Consider the following 16,513-nt stretch of genomic DNA (forward strand, 5'->3'; position numbering starts at 1 on the left):
TCTATCGTTCAATATTAGCAACTGCGAAACTGTTTGGTTAGAAATAGAAGATCCTTTACTTGCACATAATCGTAAAAATTTCGTTCATGGCTCAGTCTATCGTTGCCCGTCGTCTTCCGTTCCTGAATTTCTTCATGCTCTTGATACCATTCTTAACAAGCTATCATCCGAAAATAAAACGTTTTGATATTAGGTGACATAAACATTAACCTTCTCGATACAAGTGCTAAGGTATATACTGACTACACTGATTGCTTCTCTGGCTATGAACTCGAATTCCTGATTAACACCTACACAAGATGCAGCCCTAGGGGTTCTCAAACACTTCTAGATCACGCATTATCTAATCTAATCCCGACTCCAGTATCTGGTGTATTGACCATTATCCCATTTTTGTTTCATTAGATCGTTCAGCTTCACTCCCTGATAAATCCTTTTTTACTTCTGTTTTTTTTTCTAAACACGCATTTTCTGATACCATTCTTAGTACTGACTGGTCTCGTGTTAATACCGCTAATGACCCTGTGAAGGCTCTCGATGAATTCTGTACATTGTTTTTGAAGGCTGTATCGTTGAGCACAACAACTGTTAAATGTAAAAAACAGTACAAACACGCATGCAATCCTTGGATGACGAATGCCTTACTGACCAGTTTACGCAAAATAGATGACCTTTACCGGAAAACAAAACGTCAACCTTTTAACACTGCTTTAGCCCAACGTTATAAAAAATATACTAATACTCTCAGTAATTTACTTAAGCTTGCTAAAAGGCAATATTATGAAACCGAATTTACGAATAATAGCTATAACCCTCAAAAACAATGGAAACTAATCGGTGAATTTTTAAATACACTGTCCTCGCGTAATCATTTTCAGAAAATTAACTTTAACGGCACAGTCTTTTTTCAGCCATCCGACTTTGCTAACGCTATCAGCAACTTTTTCTCGCTATTAACCCCAAGCATTACCACTACTGATCAGCAATCCCTACCACGCTCCCCACACTCGTTTTATCTGTACCCCGTTACTGCCAATGAAGTGTACTTAACGATTTGTAACCTCAAAAATGCCATTCCCGGTTTGGATAACATTTCGATGCGTCATTTAGAACTTGTTGCTCACATCGTTTCTGAAACAATAAGTATCATAAGTAATACTATTTTTACGTCTGGAATTTTTCCTAAAACTTAAAGAGGGCCAAGGTTGTTCCAGTATTTAAGAAAGGTAACAAGGAGTATATTAACAACTATAGACCAATTTCAATCCTTTCCAGTTTGCGCAAGATTATCTAACAGTTACTTGCAAAACGCTCCACTAACTATCGAAGAAAATGTAACGCAATAGATAATTCACAGTTCGGTCTTCGTGTTGGAAGTTCCGCTAGCTTGGCTTTAGTAACCTTAACCGATTTTATTAAAAAATCCATTGATTCTGGTAAATAAATTGGCTCAGTATTCTTAGACTTCACAAAAGCTTTCTATACCATCAATCACAAAATTTTATTCATGAAACTCGAAGCATATTTTATAACCGGTCCAGCAAAAATTACTGGAATTACTATTAAAAAATTACTTGGTTGATAGGCAATACGTGGTAGCTGCAGCTGGCTCGTTCTCCGGTTGTAAAACTATTAACCAAGGTGTCCCGCAGGGTTCCATTCTCGGTCCCTTATTGTTTAATATTTATATCAATGACTTACCCAACTTTTTACACCGATACAACTGTCTTTTATATGCTGACGATCCCACAATAACATTATCAGACACATCTATAGTATCCCTAACTGATAAAATTAAACGCTGCTTTAACAGATGTGACTGAGCGGTGTTGCAGAAATAATTTAATTATTAATCCTACTAAGACTAAATTTATGATCTTTAGAAGCCACCAGAAAGTGTTAGGTATGTTGCCAGAATTAAAACTTGGCTCTAATCGGATTGTATCATGCTACTGCGTCCAATTTCTTGGTATAATTCTTGACACTTCACTTCTCAAGTTCACTTCTCACGTCGATCATATCAGAAAAAAATGGCATTTGGCATCCGGGCATTGCTGAAGGCACGACCGTTCTTTCCAACCAAAGCTTTGTTATCACTTTACTTCGCTTTCAGTCACAGTCATATCAACTATGGAATCACTGCTTAGGGTAACACATATCACACCCACCTATCATCCATTCAGCACATTCAAAATCAAGCTATCCGTATCATTACTAGCAGCCCTCGCCATTCAAGTGCATCACCTCTACTCCGTGAAAATCTGTCACAGCATTGTTCGAGTATTACTTAGGTTGTTTTTTTTTTTCAAACTACTCAACAACCAATTATGTTTTGAAGTTCTGGACTTAGGTAATTTAGTGAATCATAATACTATTAGATTTGCCTTGAATAAGAACTTGTTGTTACCTAAGGTAAAAATTAATTATAGCCAGCAAACATTTCATTTTGCCGGCAATAATCTGTGGAAACGCCTACCACTTAATATTAAGTGTTCACATTCTATCACAGCTTTTAAAAAATCTCTAAAACATCTTCTTCTAACGTGATATGTTTCCTAATTTCTTGGTTTTGCTGTTTTGACTTTCGTCATTTGTTTGCACAGTAGTTTTTTGTGAAAACCGTTAGTTTTTAATTGTGTATTATGATAATTTGCTTTTTGAATGCCGTTTTTATGTGCATAGCTTAATATTTTAGTAAATTCTATATGAAAACCATGCACTACATGTTTTTTGTTCATCTGTTTTCTTCACTAAGGTTTTATTATACTTGTTTTCGCTTCCACTGCTGCTTCTGTAACGTTTTTCATGTACTTTATCATCGAGGGTCCCAGTGCAGTCGCTGACTTCGGGACCCTTGTCTGTAAACTTCTTTTGTAACCGTTTACTTTTGATGAATAAACTTCAACTTCAGCTTAATAAATACGACGCCGGTTCGCTGCATTCAGTAGAATTTTTCCGCGTTCGCAATGCTGGAGCTCTATCTGCTGGAAACTTTTGTTACTGAGCAGAGGACTGCAACACGAGCCCTTTCTCAATCTCTGGATAAGATGTTGTTTTGAACGCGTTCGTTTTGTTTGCTACCGGCGAAATTGCGGTCACGTATTCTTTTAATAAAAGAACACTGCTAGTGCCAATATATTAACGTTCTGCCTCAAATATCTGTAATGTTATTTTTTTTTTCTGAACAATGTTCAGAGTATGAAGTATGCTACCAGATGTAGTAGTTTTGCAATTGTTTTGTCGATATAACCCTATCGGGAAAGAATTCTGTTAATTTTTGGTTCAGTGGATGTATCGAACGACAGACACCACACGGACAGACCCAAGTTTTCTAAGTAGCCAAATAAGGACCATCGTCTTTAACAACGGGACTTGTTACCGCAAGGGGTCGGTAATCTGTGGCACGTTGGCAACGACCCTGAAATTTCCAAGCGTGTTGTGCTTAATCAACGCTCCAATAACTCTTGCAGGGAAGTGCTTCCTGGAGCAACATCGCCGCTGAGCCTGACCTTCATACGGGTCTGCTTCGACTGTTACTGCCGGGTACCTCTTCCCTTTCTCTTCTCAGGCTTAAAAGTAAATCTCTAGTGAGTTTACCAGTTCCAACTGTTGTTACACGGGCATAAATAGAAGAGGCAGGCTCTCGTGAACGCGGAGCCAGATGTTTTCATCTTCGAACTAATGCTACTTGAAAAAAAGTTGTCATCAGTTGGAGAGCAAAGTATTAAAGCTCCAACCTTCATTCTGGGGCATTTAAGCTTGAAAGAGAACGTCACCTCATTGTGCTGTCATGTACAGGTGCCCCAAAAATTAAACGTAGCGCGGGTGCAAAATTTTGAGGGAATTTCTTCGCCTTCTCCCTAGCCAGGGACCTCTAAGTGACTTTTAAAGAAAATCATTCTAGAATAAAATCGGGCTGCACATATTCTATTCATGCTTGCAGCCGCATAAAACAGAAGTTATTCTAATTTAACGAAGACGTTCTCCGTTTACTTTTTGGGGCACTGTACACCAGCGCATTCAAGAACTGAAAATAAAGGCAAACATGATATTGTATAATAATAAGAATACGTTGGAATGAGCGACTGGTTCATCAACGGCCAGCCAGAACCATTTGGTCCAGAGATGTGAAAGTGCTACAGCACGTGCCAACTATTATTACATTTATATGATTCTTTCTTACTAAGGTTGCGTTTGCTTTCACAGTCCACCCTAAGCGCATAAAACACCCTCAGACATAGATCTCTCAATGTCTCTGCGGTCGCAAAGTTGTCGAATACGGTTTCATTCAACGAATTACTGCTACACACATACGAAAGAAAATTTCGTATATCTTATCCCGGCATGGAAGTAAATTAAACACCTAAATCTCGCTTAAAATTTTTAATCACGCAAGTGGAACGAGTTCATTTTATTTGCACAGAAATAAATATAAGAAATTTTAGAAATTTTGCAATTACTCGTGTAAATTAGTTGGACGGTATTTCGCAAATGTCTTACGATGCTTGCGCGTGATAAGTTATTTCCCTATTTCGCATCCAGGGTACACGGATGCAGATTTCCCTTACTGATTTTTTGATTATTATGAATTTAAACATCAATGTCATTTAAATTTAAATTTAAACATACACGTTTTAACTCTATCGTCAGGCAGAATTCAAAGCAGGGAGCACGTACCTATAACAAATAAGGACGATTTTCAAAACAAAACTTTCAAAGTAGGTTTTGCGGTTCCTACAAACTCCCTTCTAAAATTTTAATAAATAGCTAGATGCCTGTCGTATCTTTTGGTTCCCTGGGTGTTAATGTCTAATCACAGAAAACTTTAGAACCGAAGATTGTACATAAAGGCCTTAAGCAGTTTTTCAATGTCCTAACATTGGCAAAAAGCATAAATATATTCTTCTTGTTCCTAAACATCTTTAAGACTGCAAAAAACTGGAATGAAATCGGCAGCCTATTGATATATCCACTACTGCGTACAAATATATTTGAAACTTGTCTATATCAAGTATAAAGAAATAGTTACAACGCTCAAAAATATCTGGCAAGAATATCTGGAAATTAGATTCAATGTCATGTCTAATTGATGCCCATGAGCAGGAATTCACGTGATAGAAAAAAGCGTATTCAATTTAGCGGAGTAAATATTCATTTTTGTTCTCGCGCATTTATGGGAGTGAAAGCGCAGAGAGCGAGTTGCTATATGGCGTGCCCTATTAACTTCTCGCAGGAGATGGGCAACAAGCTGTCTCTCATCTACAGCCCGGATCCCACCCAGTACTGCCCCATATGGTTGCCGCTCCAGCGCTACAACTACTTCATGTGGTTGTCCGATGTAAGTTGTCTGAGTCCAAGAAGCATAAACCTTACAAAAAGCGAAACATCTCTTCAGGCTTCATATACTTGTATTTACTTAGCGAAGAAGAAGAAGTAAAATCGGGTACACATTTTAAATACGCGAACTTGTGTCATACAGAAAAACACAATAAAGTGAGTATAAATAAAAATAAATAACTGATAAATAAAATAAAAATAAATATTAATAATAAATCAATAAAGTATATAAAAAATAAATAAATAAGTATAAATAAAAAATAAAAAATCAATTGTACATCCTATTTTATACGGATCAAGACAACACAATTAATCAACGACGATACAGGGAAAAACGGCGAATGGACGCTAATTCTACAAATACCATTCTGACTCCAAGCTTGTTTATATAGAACGAAGCAGATTACGTAGCATTTGTGTGCGGTATATAGTTTGCGGGAGCTCATGGAACTTCCCAGCTTTTCCTGGATGGAGGGAAGTTACGCGAGAATCGTCTTGCGATAAGTTCAGAGGCTCCTTTTATATTTACAAAAATGAAGGAAGCTCACACTAAAGCGTAAAAGTGAAGCCGTACGCAACCTTCATGACCCCGGTCGCAGCCGACTTGCTTCTTCTTAGCTGCCGCTACGACCTTTACTCCATCATTGTTGCTACAAGTGTGAGCTTCCTTTATTTTTTAGGAAGTGGTAATCATTGGTCATAACCTTCAAGGAGCGTACGTTAAAACGTGCCTTGCTCGTTCCAAGCAAGTGTTGCACAATTACCCTGAACGCTGGAGTGATTTTTTTTTGCCAATCTTGGCCAGTCTCCCTCAGTGGGTATACTTGGCTCGACAAGCTTGCGCCGGGGGCTCTGAGCGGTCGCCTGGAGGCACGCGCTCTCGTTCGGTCGGCATTTTCTTGGTACTTTTAACTGCGGACACCAAACTGTAACAATTGCTAAACAGCCTCGCGTTAAAAAAATTATTGCTCGGAGCATTTCTAAAAACACGGTCAATAGCGCTAAAGCGAACCACAATGAGCGGGGCCCCGACAGGCGCTACACATCCAACTACTTGTTAGCGAAGGCTAGCATGGTATATTTATACCTACATACATGCATGCGCAATGAACCAACTTTATACAGTCATGTCTTGTTATAATGGACCCCTTTAATATGGACACCCCGCAATATGGACGAAATTTCCGGCGACGGGTCTCTCGCCCTGCTATTCTACCACTTCAGTATAGAAACCGGCATTCCAGGCTAGAACGGCTATTTTATGGACGAAACAGGTAAGTACATGCATTCTTGTGCGGTTATTGGACACGGGTCCACAAAGCAAAAAACAAAAGACCACTGGTGGCCCGCGAGGCCACAGCACGTACCAGAAATTTCGCCCAAGCATAGAAAGCCGAAGCATAAATTTATCTCTGACCGCTTTTCTTTCTAGTACCGTCGAATTAGATCGAGAACATTGGTGATCAGCGAACAACATTGTAGGGTAGTCCAACCAGTCTCAGCCTCAGCCAGCTGGTTACCTCAGCCACCGACCGGTGGCTGAGGTAACCAGCTAAAACTTTTTTGATGCCTCATTCAGGCAATTCGCGCACAGACGAAAAGAATACAGTTTGAGCGTTTTCCTAGCCCACCAAGGATATGGTCACGAAAAGCGTTCCCTCCTCTCCGCAGGGCCAGCGGAACGCCGGCGCCACTCTAATCGACAAGGCGCTGATGTTTAGCACCCTGGGCCGTGATGTGACCGAAGAAGTGGACGCTGGTGTGAAAAGGGTCAGGCTTGGTGACAAACGAAAGATTCCTCTTCAAGCGTACTACTTTTTAAAGGTACGTCCAAATAAAAGCACATAAATAAGGCGCAGGTTTCGGTGATAGGACAACACGTATGATTATAATCATAACAAGTCTGTCTATGAGAAGGGCATGAACACCCGAACAATTTTGTGCGCACCCTACTCATCTGTTACCTCAGCTGCTGGTTTAACAGTGTTGTTTAAAGTCACAGCGCACCATGTGAGCGTAACTCTAAATTGAACGAGTAAAAAGCAGACAATTTGTTTCAAGTGAGCTAAATTTGGTTCAGATGGAAGATAGAGGAGAGAGAGAGAAAGAGAGAGAAAGAGAGAGAGTGTAAGAAATCTTCATTCGTGTATGGCCCTATTGGGCAATACGGCTTGTCAGCTGCCGCAGCTACTCAGTCACCTTGCCGGCTCTGTCTACCAGGACTATTGGCGTTGTCAGGTGAGAGCAGCACAGCGCGGCCTCCCATCGCTGCAAGGTGGTGATTGGGGGTAGGGTATCGTCAGGGCAGGCCCTCCTGCGGTAGCGCATGGTGGCTTCGCCGCCGCATGATGTGCATTTGGGAGAGGAGAATAGAGGTGAATGCGATGACGGAGTTAGGCAGAGATTATGCTTTAGGAGCCTCCAGAGCCGTTCCTTTCCGTAGGTGAGAGAAGATGCGCCGAAGGATGGGAATGCCAGAGGCTAGAGAGGTAGTAATACGTGCACCTATTGTAGTAGTACAAGTGACTATCGCGAGCTGACGTGGGCGGCAATGAGGTTGGGGAATCACAGGGAGGTGACGGCTCGAGCTTTTGCATAAGCCTCCTTATTGCTTCCAAGTCCTGTGTAGCAAGAGAAGCTGATAAGGCTAAAGTTTCATATGTTTTCATGAAACTTGGGAATGGGAAGGAAATTTCCGCACGCTCCAAGTATTCTTCAAGCGCGAGGAGCAGGAAAACGAAGGTCCCGGTGTGTGTGATTGTAGCATGCCGTCACCACCACAGTCACAGGCAGTTAAAAACATCACTTGCACCTCAAGATGATATACGTCTCATCACTTGAATATGCAACTTGTGTAAACTAGTTAATAATAGACACTAGATCGTTTGCTAGATCAATACCTAATTTCGACGCCAAGCTCACACTTCTCATCCCTCGGATATTGATTTTGAGCAGATGAGTCATCAATAGGCACCATTTTTTAACAGTGTAATGTCAAAATAATAGTGCGTGCGCGTATGTAATGCGTCTTTCGTAGTTATGGCCACCGTGAAAACTAAAAGAATAAAATTAGCTGGTACGGTTCACCCAAAGTTCACGTCACCTGTATGCCGATGGCAAAGAGCCTTCGCAGGGCAAAGCTGCTCATGATCTCTTCCTTTTCCTCTATATTCTTTATAGTAACTGCAACAGTGCAGCATTTTTGTTTGGGCTTTCGAGGTCCTCTGTTGGTGGCCGGCAGATCAGTGAGAGGCTGGGGCAGTTTAGCACACTTGTGAATGTACCATCGCTAGACGTTTAGCAGGCCCGAGAATACTCGCAGATCTTGATTGAGGTGGGCTGCGTAAAGTCCTGGATTGCCTTCACCTTCGTATCGAGATCACTGCTGCCCCGTGGAGTGACCAGGTCATCCAGGAACTCGACGGTCTGCACGCCGAAGACACACTTCTTGGGATTTATTACGAACCGGTATCCGCCAAGCCGAATGAAAGGGCTCTCATGTGCGCGTGATGCTCGGATGGGGATGAGCTATCGATCAAAAGGTCGTCAAAGCGGGCCGAGACAATGCTAACTACAGGTGACCCCGTCACTGCCTCGTTGAAAGGTCTGGGTGGCATTACGCAAGCCGAAGGACATACGGACATGCTCGAGGAGACCGAATGGTGCAATTATTGTGGTCTTTCAACTCTCTCCTGGGCAGGCCAGTAGCCAAAGGGGGGGGGGGGGGGCTAGGCTTTCTCCCCCTGAAATTTTTATGAGGGTAGGGGGAGGGGTTTTTTCTTCAGCAGCATGGCTTTCGGCACCCGCTGCGTCAAGAAATTTGTGTACACTAGGTGACCATGTGCAAAACTGAGCATATCTTTCCGTGCCCGTGTCCTACGCCACGTAAGCAACCCGGAGCATCAGAAAAGAACACATGAAGCCGCACACGACAGTCGGCGCCCGATAAACAGACTAGGGGAGCTACACTACCGACTTTGCCGCCACTGCGGCTCTCCCGCCCGAACCACCCACACCATTAATTTCACCACCAAACATGCCCTGCCTGCGGCGCCCTCGACGAGCACTGCACTCTGTGCGAGGGCGCAGTATACCCCTTCCCTCCCAATCCATCTGGCAGCAGGCGCTGCGCGACCCGGAAGCATCAAGCCAGGCCTAGGTGCTGTCGCGAAAGCCGTCTTCGCCGTCCTGGGGTCTACCACCCAAGCCTGCCGTCGACCGAGTGCCCCCTGCCCTCACTCCCCTCATCGACGAGGAACATCCCGTCATCTACACAATGACGCGTCGACGACCCGTGCCACTGCTGCTGGACATAATCCGCTTTCGGCGGCACTCTTGGCCACCCAAGCGCCACCGAATGCCACCTTATTGACCGGAAACGTTCCGAAGAGGTGGGGACAAAGGCTTCACGCGGCGCCTCACTTTTGGCGGCAGGCTTGGCGTTCCTGTCTGCTTCTTTCGCGACGTGCCGCACAACGTTCTTCTGCACTTTGTCGTGTGGCTGATCACTCTGTAAAGGCCGTTGTTCAACGAGCCGCCAACGCCAGAATAACAGAAGGGATCCCAGATGTCCTCCCGACGCTTCAACATCGGTGGTCTGAAGGGCTTCGACCTTAGGCAGATTGCCTCACCAGAGTCAACCTGACCTTCACGTGAGCGAGATGGAAACATGCACTCTCTGTGTGAGAGCGTGGGCGAGAGTGTGAGCGCCATGGATTTTTGTGATTGGTGCGTTCCTGATAACAGCGGGTGAAAATGGACGGAACTACGCCACTACCTGTGCACGCTGCTCAAGAATGCAAATGCTTTTATATGAAGTTTTCTTTCTCCCTCAACTTGGTCTCATGAGAGCTCCGACACGACACCAACTGCGGTCCACTTGGACCATGCTACCCCGGTTCGCAACAGTGACCACCCAGGCCCTGGAAATCGCGGTGGCCTTCTGGCCCGCCCCTCCACCTTCCCCTGATTCCTGAGCTTAAGCAACGTTGTTCTCTCTCTCTCTCTCTCTCTCTCTCTGTGCCCCCACCAACCCACCAAGCAAAATATGCGACACGGTGCGACACAGGGCGCCACCGGCTCAAATTCAGTGGCGAGGTCTTTTGCAGTGGAGGCCAATTGCAGTTCAGCCCGTGTTTGGGCCAGAATATATCGCGTGTTTGCCCTCTTATGTGTGGTGCTCTCTGCGTTCGTCATTATGAGCACAAAAAAGAAGCGGCAAGGCTCATCACTGATGAACTACTTCAACATGTTTCCGAAGGTAAGCTTTCTAGATTTGTGCAATTTTCCAGTAGTACGAGAGCGTAATAGAACACGTATACAACGCATCAGCATTTCTTGTGCCGAGTTTGCTTCCGGAATTAACAGACATTCTAGGTTTTAGACGTACAATTTGACGAGTACTTGAGCAGCTTATTTGTTAGTTATGAACGGTAATATTTTTTAGCATGCATTTCCTGGGAAGTCATACGAAGAGGACGAGACGGGTACCAATTCGACAGCTGCGGTAGTCCACAACGAGAAAGTCGCTGGATCGTCGTCGTTAGAAAGCCTTCCCGTGAAGCTGAATGAACCGCCAAGAGAAAATGATATTGGAATATACGTAGGCTGCCCGACCCTTCTCGGAGGCACGAAAGAACGTGTCCACACGAGCACGTGGACACATTGTTCTAAACACGATTTCGAGGTTTCCGTGTCAAAGTACGGGAAAAGAAAATTCCAGCTGAACTGGCTGAAACGTTTCCAGTGGCTCGCCTACTCAGAAATCCAAAAAGGCGCCTTCTGCAATGCCTGCGTCCTATTTTTTATGAAATCCGGAACAGGAAAAGGTTCCCATGAAACTCCACGGTTCCTTGTCACTCCACCCTTAACGAAGTGGAAAAATGCCCTTAAAGTATTCGAAAACCACGCGAAAACAAAGTACCACAGAGACAAAACGATCGCTGCACAGTCATTTTTGGAAGTGGCTCACGGAAAAGTGGACAACATTCGTCTGCAGCTGAACAAGCAAGCACAGATCGAATCAGAAAAAACTAGGCAATGCTGCATGCAGTCATTGAAACGGTACTTTTTTGTGGCCGGCAAGAAATCGCGCTTAGGGGAGACAGATTCTGGCTTACTTGCTATAGAAGAACCCGCAAAAAACGACGGAAAGTTTAGAGCACTCCTACACTACAGGGCGATGGGAGGCGATCAGATTCTTGCTGAGCGCATAAAAACGCCTGGTGGAAATTCACTCTACACAAGCCCAACGATTCAAAATGAGCTAATTGTGATAATAGGCAAGCAAATTCAAGATGGAATCGTTCAAGCTGTGAACAAGTCTGGATTTTTCTCCGTTCTCGCCGATGGTACAACTCAAGGGACACAAACTGAACAGTTCTCCCTATGCGTACGGTATGTGGTGCATGAAACTATGGGCATCAAAGAAGATTTTCTCGCTTTCGTACCAGTTTCAGATCTCAGTGGATTGGTCTGGCGGGAACGTTTAAGACCGAGCTTGTTCGCCTCGGTTTACATCTTCATAGCATGAGCGGTCAAGGCTATGATGGAGCCGCCGTCATGAGTGGTTCATTTCGTGGAGTGCAGGCCCGAAGAGCAGTGTACACGCACTGCTCTTCGCATTTGCTAAACGATGAACGATGCATCTAAGATAAGCGACATCGGAAAGGCTTTCGCAACGATTGGTGAAGTTTGCACATATTTCAGAACCTCCTCGAAAAGAACCGACGTTCTAAAGAAGCACCTCGAGTCTCGTTCACGTGCATTTCCACGCCTTCATAAGTACTGCGAGACTAGGTGGCTTGAGCGGCACGAAGCTGTGATTCTCTTCAGTGAAGTGCTGCCTTACATTTTCCAGTCGCTGTAAGTACTTATGGAAAGTGAAACAGGGAGAAATACGACTGCTTCCGCACTTCACACTCGTCTGTGCAGCTTCAACTTTCTCGTCTCTCTCGCAGTGAGCGAAAGGTTTTCGAGTCTTACGCTTTGTTTGTCCCAGTACCTGCAAGGCAATTTTGTCGACATGAGCATCGCCCTCGAGCACATCGACTTAGTGCTGAAACAGCTTAGTTACCTCACAAAAGATGCCAACGATCAGTTCAAGGACATTTTTCATTCATGTGAACCAACGGCGAGAGGATTCGGCGTTCAGCCAGAGATTCCCAGGAAAATCGGGTCGCAAAAGTACAGAGAAAAGCATGCTTCCTCTCCTCCTCAAGCATATTGCAGACGGACTTCTTTCATTCCGTATTTGGATGATCTGCAGTCTGCATTGACCGAGCGCTTTACTGGTCACAGGGCCATGCTGAAGAGCCTTCAACTCGTGCTACCGAATTGCACCGCCGACAGCAGCTTTGGGTCGTTAAAACCGGCAGTAGCATTCTACATGGCGGAAATGGAACCGAAAAATCTCAGAGTGATCAAGGCGGAGTGGGAAATATGGAAGCAGAAGTGGCAAGCAACACCTCCAGCAGAGCTGCCAAGGTACGCGACCGAGGCCATGAAGTAGTGCAACACCAGCCTGTTTCCAAATATCAGTATTCTTATAAAGATACTTGCCACACTTCCTGTCACTATAGCGGCAGCTGATAGAAGCTTTTCGACGTTGAAGCGCCTCAAGACCTTCCTTCGCAACAGCTCTGTTGATTAACGGTTGACTGGGTTGGCTTTGATGTCGCTCTACAGGGAGTCCGTGCGGAGGATGACCACATATAGTTCAAAGCCAGACGTCGGGCGTAGCTCTCGAGCGTGCTTCAATAAAACGAAATATATCGCCGTCCGCCCAGTACGCTACGGAGTGTAGAGGCGGTACTTCTTTGTCGACCGCAGACTTATTAACAACACTCACCAGCACTGTTGCACCTCATTAACTCGCGCTGATACATGACCCCACCGTGCCCATCATGCCCTGCAAGAGGAACGACCGCGCATCTCCGGTGGAGTTACCATGCTTTTGCAGCACTCCGTGACTCAGCACTTCAGTACCTCGGCGGACTTTCCGAGAGTGGATCGATCCGCGATCGCACATCGGCCCATCGTACGCAGTTCGGCTCTGGCAGGCCCTTCTTCGGTGCTTTAAGGAAGTAAGGAAGAAGGACCTGGCCGCTTCTTTGCACAGCCGGCCTCGGGACCAGCCCACCCGAAAGATGTGGACACCAGTCCCCGTCTTTCACCACCTTAACCCCCTTTATTTCTGCCACAGTGGTTTTAACCTGTTATATGCAGAAATAAAAACGTACAAAAAATTTTGGCTATTCGTCCTTTTATTTTTGGCCCTGAGTAAGGTAGTTTTATTTTTATAAGCGGAATTTTTTAGACATATTGTCCGTATTAAACATTTGTACTGTTAGGAAGATTACTTGCCAAACTAAAGATATAAAAGAGTGGAATGGCACTTAAAACTCAAATAACTTACATACTGCGATTTTTACGGAAACTAATTACTAAAAATGGGTACTTTCAAATAGTCAAGGCCTGCAACGAGTGGGCCACCCCCCTCCGGAAAATATTCCTGGCTACGGGCCTGCTATTGGCTCCACAGGTATCTGGTGATAGGCTTTGAGCAGCCAGTCGGACTCGCGGTAAAGTCTGGGAAATAGGGTAGTGGGCACCGATCCGAAACGGTGATCGCTTTGAGGGCACGGTAGTCACCGTATGCCCTCCAATCACCAGGGTCCTTCTTGGGTACAATGTGCAGGGCTGAAGCGTAGCTGCTAGAGGGTGGATGGACGATTCTCAGTTCTAGCATGTGATCGAACTCTCGACGTGCAATGGCGTAACGCATACGACGAGAGGACGCCGTCGAGCGAAGACGGGGATCCCTCCGTGACGGTCTGTTGGGTGATGGTGTGCTTTAGCGAGGACTCTCCCGTGTTGGGCCTTGTGATTGCAGAAAAATTTATAGAGTGTCATGCACTGAATGGCTCGTTGTCGTGTCCACTAGGCGTTGAAAGTGCACGTGCATGGCGAGGTTGTAGAACGAAAAAATATCTGCACCGAAAACGAGCTGCTTGATGTCGGCAATTCTGAAAAGCCACAGGGAGGTGCGACTTTGGCCAAAATTGATGGTGAGCGACCACAGACCCTAGGTGTTTGTCGGTGAGTTGTTGGCAGCAATTAACGAAGAGTTCATATCTCGGCCTCGTCGGTCAAGCGAAGAGGCTGGTAGGACGCTGACCTCGGCTGTCGTGTCGACCAAGAAGCGCGGTGGCCTGCAACCTTGTCCGTAACGTAGAACAGGCGGTTGAATGCGGGACCGGGTCCACTTGCCGCCGCCAGTATCCGGTCTCCTAATTTCCCGCGCATGAGCAGAACTGCGTGCACTTGCGGGCGGCACAGCCGAAGGTGCGATGATACGAACAGGTGCCCGGGTGGCCAGGCTCACTAAACCTGACGGAAGAGCGATGGTGAGAAAGGGACGGGGATCGGGAGTACCGGCTGCCGCGAGATGCGCGTTGGCGTCGTCGCGCGAGGGGTGCGATCGGTGCCAGCTGATGGCTGAACTCATCAATGCGGCTATCAAGTCGAGCGAACTTGCAGTCGTCACTTGAGGAGGAGGGCGTACTGGTGAATGTGGCGATGATTGGGAACCGGGAGTAGTCCACGATGCGGAAACCTGTTACGCGAGCTGGTCAAGTGGCATGTCATCGTTAGCCGCAAGCACCAAGACCATGTTTTGTACAAGGGAGGCGTTGAAGAAGAGCTCCTGAAGGCGTAGATTGTTGCGGTCCTGGACATGATCGCCCAATAGCTGCCGCGTTCGATGGAGTAGCTGAGACGGGCGCCTGTCGCCGAGCTCCTCACTGTTCCGAAGCTACTGCAGCCAGCTGCGCTCCGAATAAGACTTGCGCTGGATGAGCGCGGCCGTGAGGTGGTCGCACGTTGCTACAGGATGTGGGGAATCGAGGACGTCGGGAAGCTTGCTTGCGATGTTGCCTGGCAAGAAGGTTACGACGATATTGTATTTCGTCTCCTGGCTAGTGATGCGATGGAGACGAAATCGCGCTTCGACTTTCGTGAACCATGTTCGCGGGTTCCGAGTACAAAAGGGGGTAGCACAGTGCTGTGTACTACCGCGGCGGGCGGAGCTGCTTCCTGGTCACCGCCGGGCTGTAGCTGGCCCGCATAGTCCGGCGGTGCCGAAGGGTCCAACGCTGCGCGGTCAGAAGAGGCGAGTTCGGTCGTCACGAATTCATGTCGCGACCGGCGCAGAGACAACCACCCGCGACAGCGTTTGGACTTGAACTGATTTATTTATCCAACGTAAGCTCCACGTTATGTATCCCAGCAGTGAAACGCACCTGTGCGCATATCCTCAAATGATACAGTGAAGTTCCTAAAAGTTAAATCGAGGGGTTTTACATCCATAATATCACATGCGAATTTTTTGCAGAGATGGCTCATACGGCTGTTGACGTGTGCATTTTGTTGCATGTTCCTGGTATTATTTACGTAATTGTTTTGGCAGCATCGTTGTTTTTTTCTTTATTATCTTATTTATGTAAGGGCTATGACAAAGCACGCTCTCTGACTTCATGTACAGGAGTTGTGTATGCGTGTATTAATGCAATTCTCATATTATTTCAGATGATGTTCACCCTCGAAAGCGAATTGAAAAGTGCAGCTGCTAAAAGTGTCGAGCTCCGCTTGTCGGTCGATGGAATGACAACTGCCACGCAGATGTATCACTACCTGGGAAGCAGCCTTCACCACCTCCGGGAGGTAAGCCTCCCCGCTATGCGACAGCAACCCAATTTTGAGAATCGGTATCAGGCCTCGCAGGTAAAACGCATCTTCCCCTTTCCGTCAATAAAAATGGGTAGCTCGGAGTTATAATAGTTATTTTATCATTTGGACACGACGCATTCGTATGCTGGCAAGACAACACGCGAAACTTTCTCGGGCAGACACCCTGCTGTGCGTTTCAGCCTTTGTACGATCGAATGAAACGTGATGAGCTCTTTTCCGGGACATCTAAGGAAAACTGGAGGCATATGCAACTGCTTGATCGCATCACTTTGGCTGGGGAAGTAAAGTTTGCAAAAAAAAATAGGACATGCATGGCGTGTGATCTTGACCGTTTACCATAACCTTCTCGTGAACAGTGGTGAGCGCACAGTTTCTTCCCATGCTTGAAGGCAATGCCTAATGCAGTCAAAACTTCATTTAGGTCCAA

At 45.7% G+C, this 16,513-nt stretch overlaps 1 protein-coding gene across 2 annotated transcripts in view; it reads left to right on the forward strand.

The window, feature by feature from the left end:
* LOC144176035 (rifampicin phosphotransferase-like) overlaps nt 1-16,513 on the forward strand; it is a 241,241-nt gene that overhangs the window by 148,749 nt on the left and 75,979 nt on the right. For both annotated transcript variants that reach the window (XM_077705142.1, XM_077705141.1), the window contains exons 23-26: nt 3,471-3,543; nt 5,234-5,338; nt 7,009-7,161; nt 15,925-16,059. In XM_077705142.1, coding sequence (XP_077561268.1) covers nt 3,471-3,543; nt 5,234-5,338; nt 7,009-7,161; nt 15,925-16,059 — 466 coding nt within the window. The remainder of the gene's footprint in view (nt 1-3,470; nt 3,544-5,233; nt 5,339-7,008; nt 7,162-15,924; nt 16,060-16,513) is intronic.

This window comes from Haemaphysalis longicornis, unplaced genomic scaffold (assembly GCF_048455015.1).
Source record: "Haemaphysalis longicornis isolate Haplotype H1 unplaced genomic scaffold, Haemaphysalis longicornis Haplotype H1 scaffold_3, whole genome shotgun sequence".
In the NCBI taxonomy this organism is placed as follows: Eukaryota; Metazoa; Arthropoda; class Arachnida; order Ixodida; family Ixodidae; genus Haemaphysalis; species Haemaphysalis longicornis.